The sequence below is a fragment of the Polypterus senegalus genome, chromosome 9, assembly GCF_016835505.1.
Source record: "Polypterus senegalus isolate Bchr_013 chromosome 9, ASM1683550v1, whole genome shotgun sequence".
NCBI lineage: Eukaryota > Metazoa > Chordata > Cladistia > Polypteriformes > Polypteridae > Polypterus > Polypterus senegalus.
In genome coordinates, this window is record NC_053162.1 from 121779083 (window position 1) to 121792782 (window position 13700).

A 13700-nucleotide genomic window follows, 5' to 3' on the forward strand; every position below is an offset into this window, starting at 1 on the left:
ATTTAACAGCTTATGGTAGTTAACTTCTGATGTAACAATTGCTTTACACTGTGATGGGTGTGAAAAGGATTGATCACCTAGAGTAGGGTGGCACAAGGCAAGGTCTTGGCTCAACAGTTATAAATGAAAGAAAATTGAGCAGCTCACCGGAAAACAGAAAATATTCTTGAAAGCTAGAGGGCATATAACCCAAAAACTGCCTAACAAAGAAACCTTGGAGAGTTAACAAGAGTGATCATGCAAGAAAACTAGTGAGGAAGGCAAAAAAGAGATCCATGATAACTCTAAAGACGTTGCAAGCTACAGTGGTTAATAGCAAAATACAGGGAAATTCTTTTTTTTTTTTTGGTTCTTTTTTCACCTTATACAATTTGTTGTATTAGGAATATGTCAGTTTTCACATACTGCTTGGGGTCAGAACACATGGTCAGCCATTGTACAGCACCCCTAGAACAAGCACAGGTTAAGGGCCTTGATCAAGGATCTAGCAGAGTAGGATCTCTTTTAGTACTAACAGGGATTTGAACCAGCAACCTTCCAGATACCAGTGCAGATCCTTAGCCTCAGAGCCAGAAATGTGCATCTTGTGAAAAGATTTGCTTTGCAGTAACATATCACCTGAAAGTATAAGCCCAAAGCTACTTAGGAATGATTAAAAAGCCACAATGTCCTGGAATGGCAGATTCAGAGTTCTGGTCTAAGTCCAATCAAAGGCTTGTGACTCTGTTCAGTCACATTCCAGCATGTAATCTGACAGAACTTGAGCAATTTTACAAAGAATAATGTGGAAACATTTTAGCTTCTAGAAGTGCAACGCTGGTAGAGGCTTGTCTACACAGACATAATACAGTAATAGCTTCCAAAGGTGCATCTTCTAAATACTGATTTGAACGGGGTGAACAATTATTTTGCATTTTGTATTTGTAATGAATTTGGATCTCTTTGCAGAAATATGTTTTTACTTTGATTTTAAATTGTAGTTTTCTACTGATCAGTGTTAAAAAAGCCAAATTCAATTTATTTGGTTTCAAAGCTGCATAATAATAAAATGTGAAAACTTTTTTAAAGTATTGTATGTTCTTCCATAAACACTTTTCTGGGCTCACTTACTCCTGGACAGCACTACAAGAAGCAGACATTGGCAGAAGTATCTATCTCTATCTAGAAGCTATCTCTGAGTGGAAACACTCTCTGGCTAGTCACACTAATACACTCACACTGGGTGTTTCAGCATGTCATTACACTGTACTAAGAAGCTGGTATCTCCAGAAGAAATAAATAAAATCATAGATTGCAAACAGACAAGTTCAAGCCTTGTGAATCTACAAAACTAATATATGCTATAATATATATCATGTAGAGAGAAAGGGAGAGAGAAGGGGGGCAATATAAATGTATTAATAATTGGCATACTATAACCTATTACATTGCATTGCAGTTTTGCAAATTGTATAGCTCTGAAGCATGCATCCATCTAGCAAAAACAATGAAAAATGTAAAATACTTCTACAGTTTTTGAAAATTTCCATGTGCTTGTTTACTTCTTCAAGGTGGCATGGTGATGCAGCAAGCAGAATTATCATCCATGTGATCATAACCTTTTTGTTCATTTTATGGTTAGAAAACCACTTAAAATGTCTCTGGACTTAGAAATTAGAACTGAGACTGGGATCACTTTCTGTCACAGGGAGTGGAGATCAGCATTATAGAAGTACAACAGCATAGAAGCACTGCTTCTGTGGTTCGAGAGAAGCCTAGTTGGATTGGGCATGTAGGTAGATGGCCCTGGACATCTCTCTTAGTGGTTGTACCAGGAACAACCTATTGGAAAAAGAATCAGGGGCAGACCCAGTGAGTGCTACAGTTATTACATTTTTTGACTGCTTTGAGAGTATTTCGGAAATCCCCGAGAGGAGCTGAAGAAAGTCGCTAAGGATAGGAGGGCGTCATCTGTCCAGCTTGAAGTGAAATGATGATGCTACCGACAATGATAACAAACATATTGTTACGTTTTAACTCTCAGGTTACCTAATATTAACCATAAATTATAAATAAAATAAAAATCTTACCCATAACCCCTTTTCTCATGCCTGTAGCATCCTTAAGGATACAACACTTGACAATTTAAAAGCAGAAAACTTAAAAATTAGTCTCAGAACAGGACAAAACACAAACAACTGTTTATACAAATGAGTGAATAAAAAAGTAAAGTACTAGTGCCCCCCCCCACCCCCATCCAAAAAAAAAAAAATACAGATAATATATTTTAAGGTGACTAATACCTACCTGGAAAATTTGGAAGTCCCTGTTAATATACAGAATACGTCATATTGACCTAGTACAGTAAAGCTATGCCAAACCACAGAAACATCAGTCATGACAGGAGTCAACTCAAGAGGTCACCTCATCCTACACATGGAGAGTCTAACATGGACATCTTTAAGATGTGAGTGGGAATCAGAGTTTCATGAGAAAATTCTTTACTGGAAAGGATATTGTGCAATCTGTACACAGACAGTAGAGTTAATGACGATGATGATGACGATTATTATTATTATTATTATAGGTGAGGAGTTGTGGTCATTAACTATGGGTAATGACAGAAAGAATGAGATCATGAGTACAAACAGCAGAAATTAGTTTTCTTTATAGGGTAGCTGGGCTGACACTGTGTGATAGGGTTAGAACCTCAGATATTTAAGAGAGCCTCAGATTTTAGAGTTCACAGCTCCAGGCTGAAAAGAGCCTGTTGAGGTGGTTTGGGCATGGTGTAAGAATGTTGCAGGTCATGGAGACCCTGTGGTAGACCCAAAACTCAATGGAGCCTTTATATGTCTCAACTGGCTTGGGAATGCCTGAGAATTTCCTAGGAAGAGCTGGAGTCAGTTGTTGGTGGTCAGAACCACAAAAAAGATGATGATGATGATTATTATTATTTAAGTTACAATGTGATTATCCTATCCCCAGTTTCTTCCTGACTTTAAGTCCAGTGCTATCAGGGTCACTCTCCTGTTCATAATGAAACTGAATTTAGGATACATTAAAAAAAACAAGGGCTGAAGCATTTTTTTTTTTTTTTTTTTTAACTAGCAGAAGAACAATTACATTTTACGGGAAATGCAATGCATTGTTATGCATTTTCAATATAGTCATTTATAATCGGTTTTAAGGGGTGTAAATGGTTAGGTAATGAATGCTGTTATGTTAAATCAGATATGAAGAAAGTATGCAATCTGGCCACATTAAAGAAATTATTTGGTAAAATGTAATGCTTAAAAAGAAATATCAAGTTCCACAATGAAGAGAAGATTTAGTATGTAAACTGATTTTATGTTTGCCATAAATTATGTTCATAAACCTTATTAATTTCTGTTGCAAATAACATTTATTAGAATACACAAAACATATTATAATACCTATTTATTACTGCTGTTCAAATGTCTTATGTAAGTAAACATTAATATTACTGGTTGCCAATCTTATATTTAGAAAGTTTAATGTTACATAGATATTCACTATATTTATGAATATCCTTTTATATTAAAAAATACACTGTGTACAGATAAACTAATGAAATTATAATCATATTAACTCTTACATAGTAACAGGTGAATTCAAGAAGTCAGAAGTTATAATTCAATTTAGCTACACAGGGTTTCATTTACTGCATATACAAACTGTACATATTTGATTCAATTAATTTTATTTTTGTCTAGCGCTTTCAATCAGCTCCTAAATAGCTCACTCCAGTACAGGGTTGCACCTGGAGCCTATCTCAACAGTACTTTGAGCAAGACAGAAATAGCTCTGATCTGGATGCTAGGCTATCACTGAGACACACAAACTTGCTCCACACCCAGACAAGAGTGTAACAGTCACATATGCAGCAGGGATAATATCAAAAGTAGAGAAACTGTTTTAAAAACAAAATTATTTATTTTTCTTCTGAATTGTATAAAGGCGTTTGTCTCTCCATACACTCCAGCTGACACATTAAATTTATCCAATGCCAATGAGTGGATATTTGCTATGTATTGTAACTAAACAGTTTAAAAATCAAACTTTTGTTCTACATCTGGATGTTTATAGTTTTAATATGTGATATACAGCAAATATTTTCATTATAAATGTATAAATGTAAATTAACCTTTTTTGCTTGACTCATGGTTACTGGAATGTCTAAGTGCAGGGAAATAACTAGATGGTACAATTAATGGCTAAAAGCCGCCTCTTTCTTTCTTTCTTTCTTTCTTTCTTTCTTCATGTATACATTTTATAACTGGACAAATATGTTAACATTAATTATATTAGTGTTATTTTACACCTAAAAAGAAAGAAAGAACCTACAAAAAACATTTAAAAACTAAGACAGCACTAAGAGCTACTACTGCATATGTGCAGTCCCACAAGAACCTTTGTGGCTGATGACTTCGCTAATCATAATGAGCGGAGGTTACATCACAGCCACTTTAAGTGTAGGGAATTCACCTAAACTGCATGAAAGTAATGCTTCATTTGAATACATGTAGTCAAATCTTTATACTACAATTTTTATTTGGAGTTTTTAAATTGTTGATTTTATGCAAAGTAAGACATACGGTACATACGGTAAAACTGATCGAAAAAAAAAACCCACTGCAATCATATAAAGGTAAATATTGGCCTCACACGTTTACTTTACTAAACAATGACATTTATTCTTATATTTACTCTTTGAACATATTGCTTCTTAATTTATGTTTACGTAATTATGAATGTATTTGTTGGCTGTGTTAACTATATAATTCTTATTGGTTAAATACAACACAATAAAATTTGTTTTTTGTATAGCCCAAAATCACACAAGAAGTGCCGCAATGGGCTTTAACAGGCTCTACCTCTTGACAGCCCACCAGCCTTGACTAAGAAGACAAGAAAAAAATCCCAAAAAACCCTTGTAGAAAGAAAATGGAAGAAACCTTGGGAAAGGCAGTTCAAAGGTCTATCCATCACATTGTCTAAATCGATTTTAAAGATTGCGCATGGGTTCACCTCATTCCTGCAGTACGGAACATGAGGTCGCACGGTGCTACATAGGTTATTGGCTATTTTAAAATCAAAATCCATCTGATAAGAACATATTAAGGGTACAGAATCAGTAGGATAATTTCCATCTCTTATTACCTGCATCTTTAAATTACGCTGTTCTTTAAATTTCTTCTTTAAAGTTCGTCCTTTGCTATATGAGCATCACAGTCTCACAGAGCCTTAACTGTTTTCAAAACTCCGCGTTTAAAATTACTTCAGTTAACTTTATGCATGTTGATTTTATTCACATACGATACATATGAGAAAAAATCCTCATTGTCAGGTGTAAACCTTTGAAAATAATAATATATTGCATGTCCTAATCATCGCGTTAACAGTATTCTCAATAGAACTGTACTACATGCGAAAAAATACCTTAAATTAGTACTTACCGGCTTGGCATTTAGTGCAGCATTTGTAGAGCTCTTTCATTTCGTACTCCGTAGCGGTGTTGCATTGAAGTTTAGCAAATAAAGCAGAAATCGAGGAGAAGATAAATAATCCCAGAAGTACGGTCTGTCCTCTGGACTCCATCAAACGAGTAGGGGATGACTGTAGTCCTTCTTTCTTGAGCGTCGACAAATGAGTGAATGAGAAGGAAGCAGCTCATTAGAATTTAGTGTGCTGATTCACGTGCTCGGCTCTACTGTTTCCCACCAGTGAACTTATTCATATAGGGACAGATACGTTTTGATGTCTTAGTCAATATCAAGCATTTCCACAAAGAGAGAGAGAGAGAGAAAATGAGCGTTTACGAGATGGACAGATAGCAATAAAGATACTACTAATTTCAGTTCAAAACAACGACGCGAAATCACAAGCTCTTTGAAAAAGAAAAAAACCCTGCACTCTCTCTTTAACTTGCTGTTTAAAACGACGCGATTAACTGAAAACATTATTAAGCCAATTTGATGTTTTTTTGGTTTTTTTTTTAAATATGATTGATGCTGGGAGAAAGACCTAGCAGCAACGAGCTCAAGGCAGCAGTAATCCCCAGAAGAATTGTCATTCCATCTCCGGGCCACTCGAACAAGCATACTGGGCGCAAATTCAGAGTCTTGTATTGGAAAATAAGGACATGTGCCATGCTATAGATTGACTTCCCTTTTAGTGCTCCCGTCCCTGACTTGCGCAAGAGCCAGATTTCACGTTCACTCTAGTGGAAAAAACAGTTCATCAGCTATTAGGCTTCTTGGTTACCTGACTTCTTGATTTAATTATATTTATATTAATCATCAATGAGAATTTTTTGGTGTTTTAAACTGCATAAAATGTAGCATTAAAAATGAACTTAAAGGAATATTCCATAAAGACGAAATACTGGTGAATAGGTTTGATTTCATTTCATAAAAACGTTCTGCCCCAGTAACCATAAACAGTGAGAAACCGGGACTAACCTTCCAGCAAAGGTAAAAGAGGAATGCAGGACAAGGTTTGACCGCAATATGAAGTAGGTGAAGGAGACATTGTGCTTTGCCAGTATTTAGTAACACGCGTAATGAACAGTGTGTTTCACAATAAATGATGCTAAATAAGCGGCCGCAGTAGTTGGACCTGCGCTGTTAAGACTAAACGGAAAGCTGAAGTAGAGTGCCTTATGAGGCTTCAAGACCATCCCTGTCAGATTGTTTTTAATTGCCATGGGTTTGCATGTGAGTTCATCAGTTTGTTACGTGAGCTAAATAATTCTGTTTTTAACATCTTAGAGAGCTTGTGATACCCACAACTTCGGATTCATGGATTCAAAACCAGTCCGCACTGGAGCTCGGTGGAACATATGTGGGGGATTTTTTTCTGATTATTTTATAGTTTTGGGCGGGGTGACGGCTCAGTGGTACCAATGCTGCCACACAATAAAGATGCATTCCCGAATTCTCCCTGCATGAAGTTTGCATGTCTTCCTTGTGTGCATTTGTTTCATCCAGGTGCTCCTGTTTCTTCCCACTCTCTAATGACATACCAGTTGGTGGGATGGTGATACTAAATTGGCCCTAGTGTGTGGCTGGTGTGTGTGTGTGTGTTTGCCCTGCAATGGACTGGTGCCCTATAGGTTTTGTTCCTGCAGTATATCCTGTGTAGCTAGGATAGGCTTTAGCACCCCCGAGACCTTGCTCAGTACTAAGTGGGTTAGATAATGGCATGACTAATCTAGGTTTCTCCAATGCCCAAAAGACCTACAGTTGAGGTTGATTAGAAGGGTTCAATTGGTCATGTATGAATGAGTTTGAATGTATGAGTCACAGGCTGTCTTAATAGCATCAAAATTCCCCCGGGCAAAGTAATACATTGGGGCCCCTGTTCTGATAGAAAAACAGACACATACATAGGCATCAGAAACCATGGGCCCCTTTGCTCCTGGGAACTTTGGCCAGTGCCCATTGTGCCAATATATTAAGATGGCCCTGGGCTGTGATTAACAGCTGTTCTGTCCACCTCTGTTTCCTCAATGCAACTGATGCTACCACAATAAGCATTTAACCTGAGAGTTAAAAGATCAAAAATATTATTGTTATAAGATTATCATTTTCATATCAATGCTGTACTGATCAGGCCATCATATCCCTAGCAACTTTCTTAGTGACTTCCAAAACTGTCTAAGGACATTTGAAAAATGTAATACCTGAAGTCTGTGGGCTTGTCTCGGATTCTTCTTGCAGTGGGTTGTACCTGGTACTGCCTCTATGGAAAATGTCTGTGGCCATCTAACTAAATGCCCAATATAACTCAGCTGGCTCCACTGAAAGAACCACAGAATCAGGGGTTCTACTTTGAGGATCTTCCATAGTGCTAAGGTCCACCCACTATAACAGAAAATGAGCCCAGTAACACTGTACATTCCCTCATGTTGGCTGCTCACACTTGCAATTTTAATCTTTCCGTCAAACACTCAGACCTTGAGATCTTAACTAAATTTGACTTTTAGTTTCTTAAATATTATTGTCAGTTGGATGGAATATTCCAAAGAGTTACAAGGGTCATGACATTTACCTTTTTAACTTTAATGAACTTTTAATCAGCAGCTGGATAGCATCATGGTAGATCATAAAGATGCTAAAACAAAAGTACATGATGGCTTCCCAAAGATATTCTGTGTTAGGAACAGATGTAATAATAAATTTTTAACATATGTATCTCAGAAAAGATAGGCAGGTATGTCCTCGGCACTCTCAGCAAAGGTCAGAGTACTGTGACATTTTCATTTATAAATATTTTGTAACAAATGTTGTTTTGGAAACCATAGTGTCTTGTTTCTTTGTTCTACTTTTTTGCATATTTAGCTTCCCGACATTCAAAGAGGTTAATAAAATTATTCTTGAAATTCAGGTCAGAAAAAACTAAGAATTATTTGTTGTATTTTATAGTGTTATTTACCAAAACAACCTCTGAGGTGTTTGCACATTTTCCCAATCTTACATAATTTTTCTTCTAATATTACATTTTTTTACAACCTCCCAAATACCTTTGTGAGGCTGACTAAACTGGTCTTGTGTTTAGTGAGTGTATGTGTGTGTGTATCTTGAAATTTGACTGATGTCTTCTCCTTAACAGACCCTGCATTGTGCCTGATATTGCTAACATTGTGTCTGGCTTCCAATGGTACAAACAGCACATTCTACAATTTCAGGTTAATGATTCATTGGATTCACAAAATATGGTTCAGTTGGTTTTATTAGACTTGAACCTTAGCCTCCTTGTGTTGAAAATCCTGATGACACGGTGACGCAGCCAGAAAATACATTGCCACCGCAACTTGGTTCACCCTCTGACTGCAGTGTGTACATGCAATTTATGAAGAAATGCGATGATTTCCACATAAGTTCTTCAAATCCTGTTGGATGCCAGTTTTCAGCTTTTATTGCCTACCATATTACACATCGATCAACCAATATGGGAGTCAGTGTTAGCCCTGAAGAGTGGCCATTTGTCACCTTGAAGTAAGCAAATATACAAACAGTACTCATGTATACACTCATCCAACACCATTAATAGATATATAGATAGATAGATAATTCATAGTAGTTAAAGTATTAGCACTAACCTACAAACTTTTTGGAATTTTCCATTAATATTATTATTTGTTGATAATGGTTGTAAATGTGTGTGTGTGTACACATGTAATCGTGGGACATATCCGGTCCACCAGAATGTTAAATGAACAACATGGAAATACAATACAGATGTTTTCTTGGTGCTTATTTGGATTTTGGCAGAAATTGATGCCAAGAAAAAGCTGCAAACGATATTTTTTTGATGCCATCGAAATGCGCATCCGACCAAGCGCATGTGGCGAAAGCCTGTGTGGACAATCTGTTTGGCTGCAATGAGCAGAAAAACATTCAGGGCTCAATTCCCGCTCACCTGATGCTATATATGGCAGGAAAGCACTCAGTTCAGAGGTCTGTGTGGACAGGGCCTAACGCATAAAGATGTTTTCTTCATGCTCATCAGGATTTTAGCAGAAACTGACGTGAAGAATAAGCTGCATGCAACATTTTTTTGATTCCATCCGAATGTGCATCTGATTAAACGCAAGTGATGAAAGCCTTTGTGGACAGTCAGATTCACTGCAATGACCAGATAAACGCTCTGTGTTTGATCCGCTCTCAACTGATGCTACAGATGGCAGAAAAACAGTCAGTTCAAAAGGTCGTGTGAACAGAGCCATAGGCCCCTTGGCCTCCTTGTATTAAAGATCCTCCTGATATGGCGACATAGGTAGAGAAAACATCATCACTGCTTCTGGGTTCACCCTCTGACTGAACAACATGTGAAGAAAGGAAGGTTTTGTGTAATCTATTACGAAATGTGACGATTTCCAGATAAGTTCTGTCGGATGTCAGTTTTGAGTTTTGATTGCCTACTGCTGCCTGCCAGCTGTGAGCCTTCATATTACACGCCAGTCAACCAATATGAGAATCAGTGTTAGCCCTGAAAAGAGGCTATTTGTCACCTTGAGATAAGCAATGTAGAAACTCACATATGCATTCACCCATCAGCATTAATAACCCATAGTAGCTAAAGTTATGTCATTAGCACAAACCTACAAACTATTTTGAATTCTCCATTATTATCATTATTTTGTTGGTAATTTGTAACCAGCGACTCCTAAGGGAACCACCAGAAATTCTGCACAGATGGAATGAATACCTTCCATATAAGGTGTGCTTATACTACTATCAATTTAAACTGCTTGACTATGGACATGTGATCGCCATTTAATTAACTATGTGACTTCTAAAGCCAAATGGCTATATCAGTGTATCAGTAACTTAGGTGTGTCATAATTAAGACAACTACTTATGCAACCAATTACTTTGTGTTTCATATTTGTAATTAATTTAAATCACTTTCAGAGATTTCTTTTCACTTTGACATTAATCTTTTTCTGCTGATCAGTGCCAAAAATTCCTAATTAAATCCACTGTGATTTAAAGTTTTATAACAATAAAATGTGAAAACTTCCAAGGGGTGAATACTTTTGATAGCCAATGTACATTTGATAGCCACTCCTGATGGCAAAACAGATTCCAAATACAACTTACCAACCAATCAGCTGCTTGTAAGTTCAAAGGTGGACTTTAGCATAGAATTTAATTTTTCATCAGGATCTTCTTTGAAAAGGTTTATGTTTAGTAAATATAAACTACAATTACTTAAAGACCCTCTATAACCAATACCTAACAACAGTACATCAGTTAATTTAGTTTTTTCTTGAGCTGGAATCTGCTGTATAAGCCATCACAAGCTTATCTGGGCCAAGTTTAAAACTACATTATATTATTAAATTCTATTAAAAATGTATTTCATGCATTCTATTAATATCATGGCACTGGAGCGTGGCATTGTGTAATATGCTGGTCAGACAAGCAAATAACAATATTACTGTAATCTGTACATGTGGCAATAGTATTACTAGTACGTTCTTTTATTAGTGATTATGATTCATTGTCACAAAATATCTAATAAACAAAAATGTGATATCTTTGTCTTTGATGAAGTAAACAACTTAATAAGAAAAATGTTTCAACTTTCAAAACACTCCTGAATGTTAGGCCATATGCACATTTTCTAAGTTTCTGCACTGGTTTCCAGTTAAATTTAGACTAGATTTTACAGTTCTCCACATGACATATAAAGTTGTAATTGCCTTCATCTCACTAAATTTTACTCATTGTAACAATAAATTTAGAGTACTTCAGAGTGTAATCTGTGATCACAAAATGGGTGTAAGTCAGAGTTTCTCAACCTTTACGTATTTTCGACCTGAGTTTTCATAACAGTTTTAATCGCACCCACCTAATGTTTTTTGAAAGGAGCCCACTAATACCAATTTGTTCTTTTTTAATTAATGATATATCATAGATGCATATTTTATTATACCTACTTAACTTTTATCAACATTTATCTAACTCTATATTTATTTTTCTAGTATCAGAATGTAGTTTAAGTTCATTTGTTTTGGTTTCAATAGATGTATTTTTCATATTTTCGATTCTTGTTTTCTTTTTTTCACTTCGCGCCCCCCTAGGGGGGCCCACCCCACAGTTTGAGAACCACTGGTGTAAGTATCATTTTGTTTCTTTTATATATTTTGCTGCCTTAACACCCTTATGGATTTCTCTTATGTTTTTAGTTATCATTAATACAAAACCATACAGTTGGAGAACTAGCATGCCAAGCAACTTGCTCAGGGCAATGAAGTCACACAATGAGACAGTTATTTAAAATATGTTTTCTAAGTACTAAATTAAGTCATCTAAATTATAAATATCTTATATCATAAACCTCTATATCATTTCATTAAACCATGATTCTGTAGATCCTCCAACATTCGCAAGTTAATGTAGTTGTTTTCATTATATTTATCAAACATTTTTACCACTGACAATCTATTCTTGACGTGCTTAGGTTAGCCTAGGTTCATTTTTCTTGGGGAACCCAAATTGACTCCAGTTATTCATCAATTGAAAATAAAGAGAACCTCACCCTCAGTAGAGATAAAGAGACTCATATGGTCAAATACTCTACATAACCCCATTATACTCAGCAAAAAGTGTGAAGGATGATAGTTAGGTTAAGTGCTGGGCATATTGTATCAGTCTCCTTTTTTATGTTTTCATAAAGATTCAAAGTGGATTTCTAAAAATTAAGGTGCTATCTGCATGGAATTTGCAAAGTGGATTTCTAAAAATTAAGGTGCTATCTGCATGGAATTTGCATTTGGGTCTGCATGATGTGAATGTTACCCGGGCACAGACAGGCAGACGTGTTGTTTTTCCACCACCACATGTTTATTTACAATGTCTATTTACAATATTCAGTGCACACACAAACCCCACAAAGTTCTGGCCAAACAATGCCTTCTTCTTCGGGCCGCCTCCACACTCTCTTCTGCTTCGTTCTGCTTCCACCCAACTCCAGCCTCGAATGAAGGGAGGCGGCCCCTTTTATCCACACCCGGATGTGCTCCAAGTGCTCCCCGGCAATCACCCGCCGACACGCCCCAGTGTGGCAGACGTGCCGGCTGTACTCCCGGAAGCACTCTGGGTGTCCCTGCTTCTCTTCCCCCCAGCACTTCCTGATGTGGTGGAAGTGCTGAGGTGACCTCCAAAGGTATCGGGGACCCCCTGGTGGTGACCACAGGCCCCTACATGGTTGGGCTTCCAAGCCCTAAACCCACAGCCCCCACATGATCCAAGGTGGGCGCATGCCCTCTTCCGGTCTATCACGGCATCCCGGCCGGGTCGTCGACCCTGGCATCCGTGACAATAAATTTGCTTTGGTTTCCTTCCACAGTACAAACACATACAGGTTATGTGAACTAGTGATTCTAAATTGGCCCCTGATATGTATGTGTGTTTATTCACCCTATGGTAGATTGGTTCCATGCCTAGGGGTTGTTCAGTACCAAAATCTAGCTGGGATAGACTCCAACTATCTGCTGCCTTGATAAACATGTTTAGAAAGTGGATGAGTTAATGAAACCCCTTCTGCCCTATACAAGTCTTTCTCTTGGGCGTCACCTGTCCTTAAATCAGAGAGAAAAATATTCTGTATAATTTGAAATACATATTAATTTAGTGTTTCAGATTTAACTTGAGAGGTTATTTCAACTTGCATGTATTTTGACAGTCTGAGCAAATTTCTATTGCATGTCACACATACCCTGTTAGAAAATAATAAAGAAAAATGAATATCTGTTTTTTTATTAAACAAATAAATTAGAAAACGAAACAGCTTTCAAGACATTTAACGAAGACACACCTGAATGTTATGCTGTGTCTGTTTATACATTTTCTGTCTTTCACAATAAGAAAGTGCTTATTTTGCCACAATTCAAGTTCACAGACAAAGAAACTTAAAAAAAACAATGTTTTCTGTCATTGAAATATATTGTTAACAATATTTGTGTACTTTTTCTTAATTCTGAAGTTTTAAATGTGGTAATGTAAGTTAGACCTCATATTGTGAATTTATATTACAAACAATTTACCATATTTGACATATGGTATGATGTAAACACAGTATGTAGCAGTACACTTGAAACTATGAAAAAGTACAAATATCTTTAATGGCTCATCTGGGCACCCAGGCCTAAAGTTTTAACTCCACCTATGTTCTTATGAAAGCAT

At 36.7% G+C, this 13700-nt stretch overlaps 1 protein-coding gene across 2 annotated transcripts in view; it reads right to left on the reverse strand.

Annotated features, from left to right (window-relative positions):
- The window catches only part of cd27 (CD27 molecule), a 28195-nt gene extending 22487 nt beyond the window's left edge, over positions 1-5708 (reverse strand). For both annotated transcript variants that reach the window (XM_039762487.1, XM_039762486.1), the window contains exon 1: positions 5460-5708. In XM_039762487.1, coding sequence (XP_039618421.1) covers positions 5460-5601 — 142 coding nt within the window. In that variant the 5' untranslated portion in view covers positions 5602-5708. The remainder of the gene's footprint in view (positions 1-5459) is intronic.
- Positions 5709-13700: the final 7992 nt, after the last annotated feature.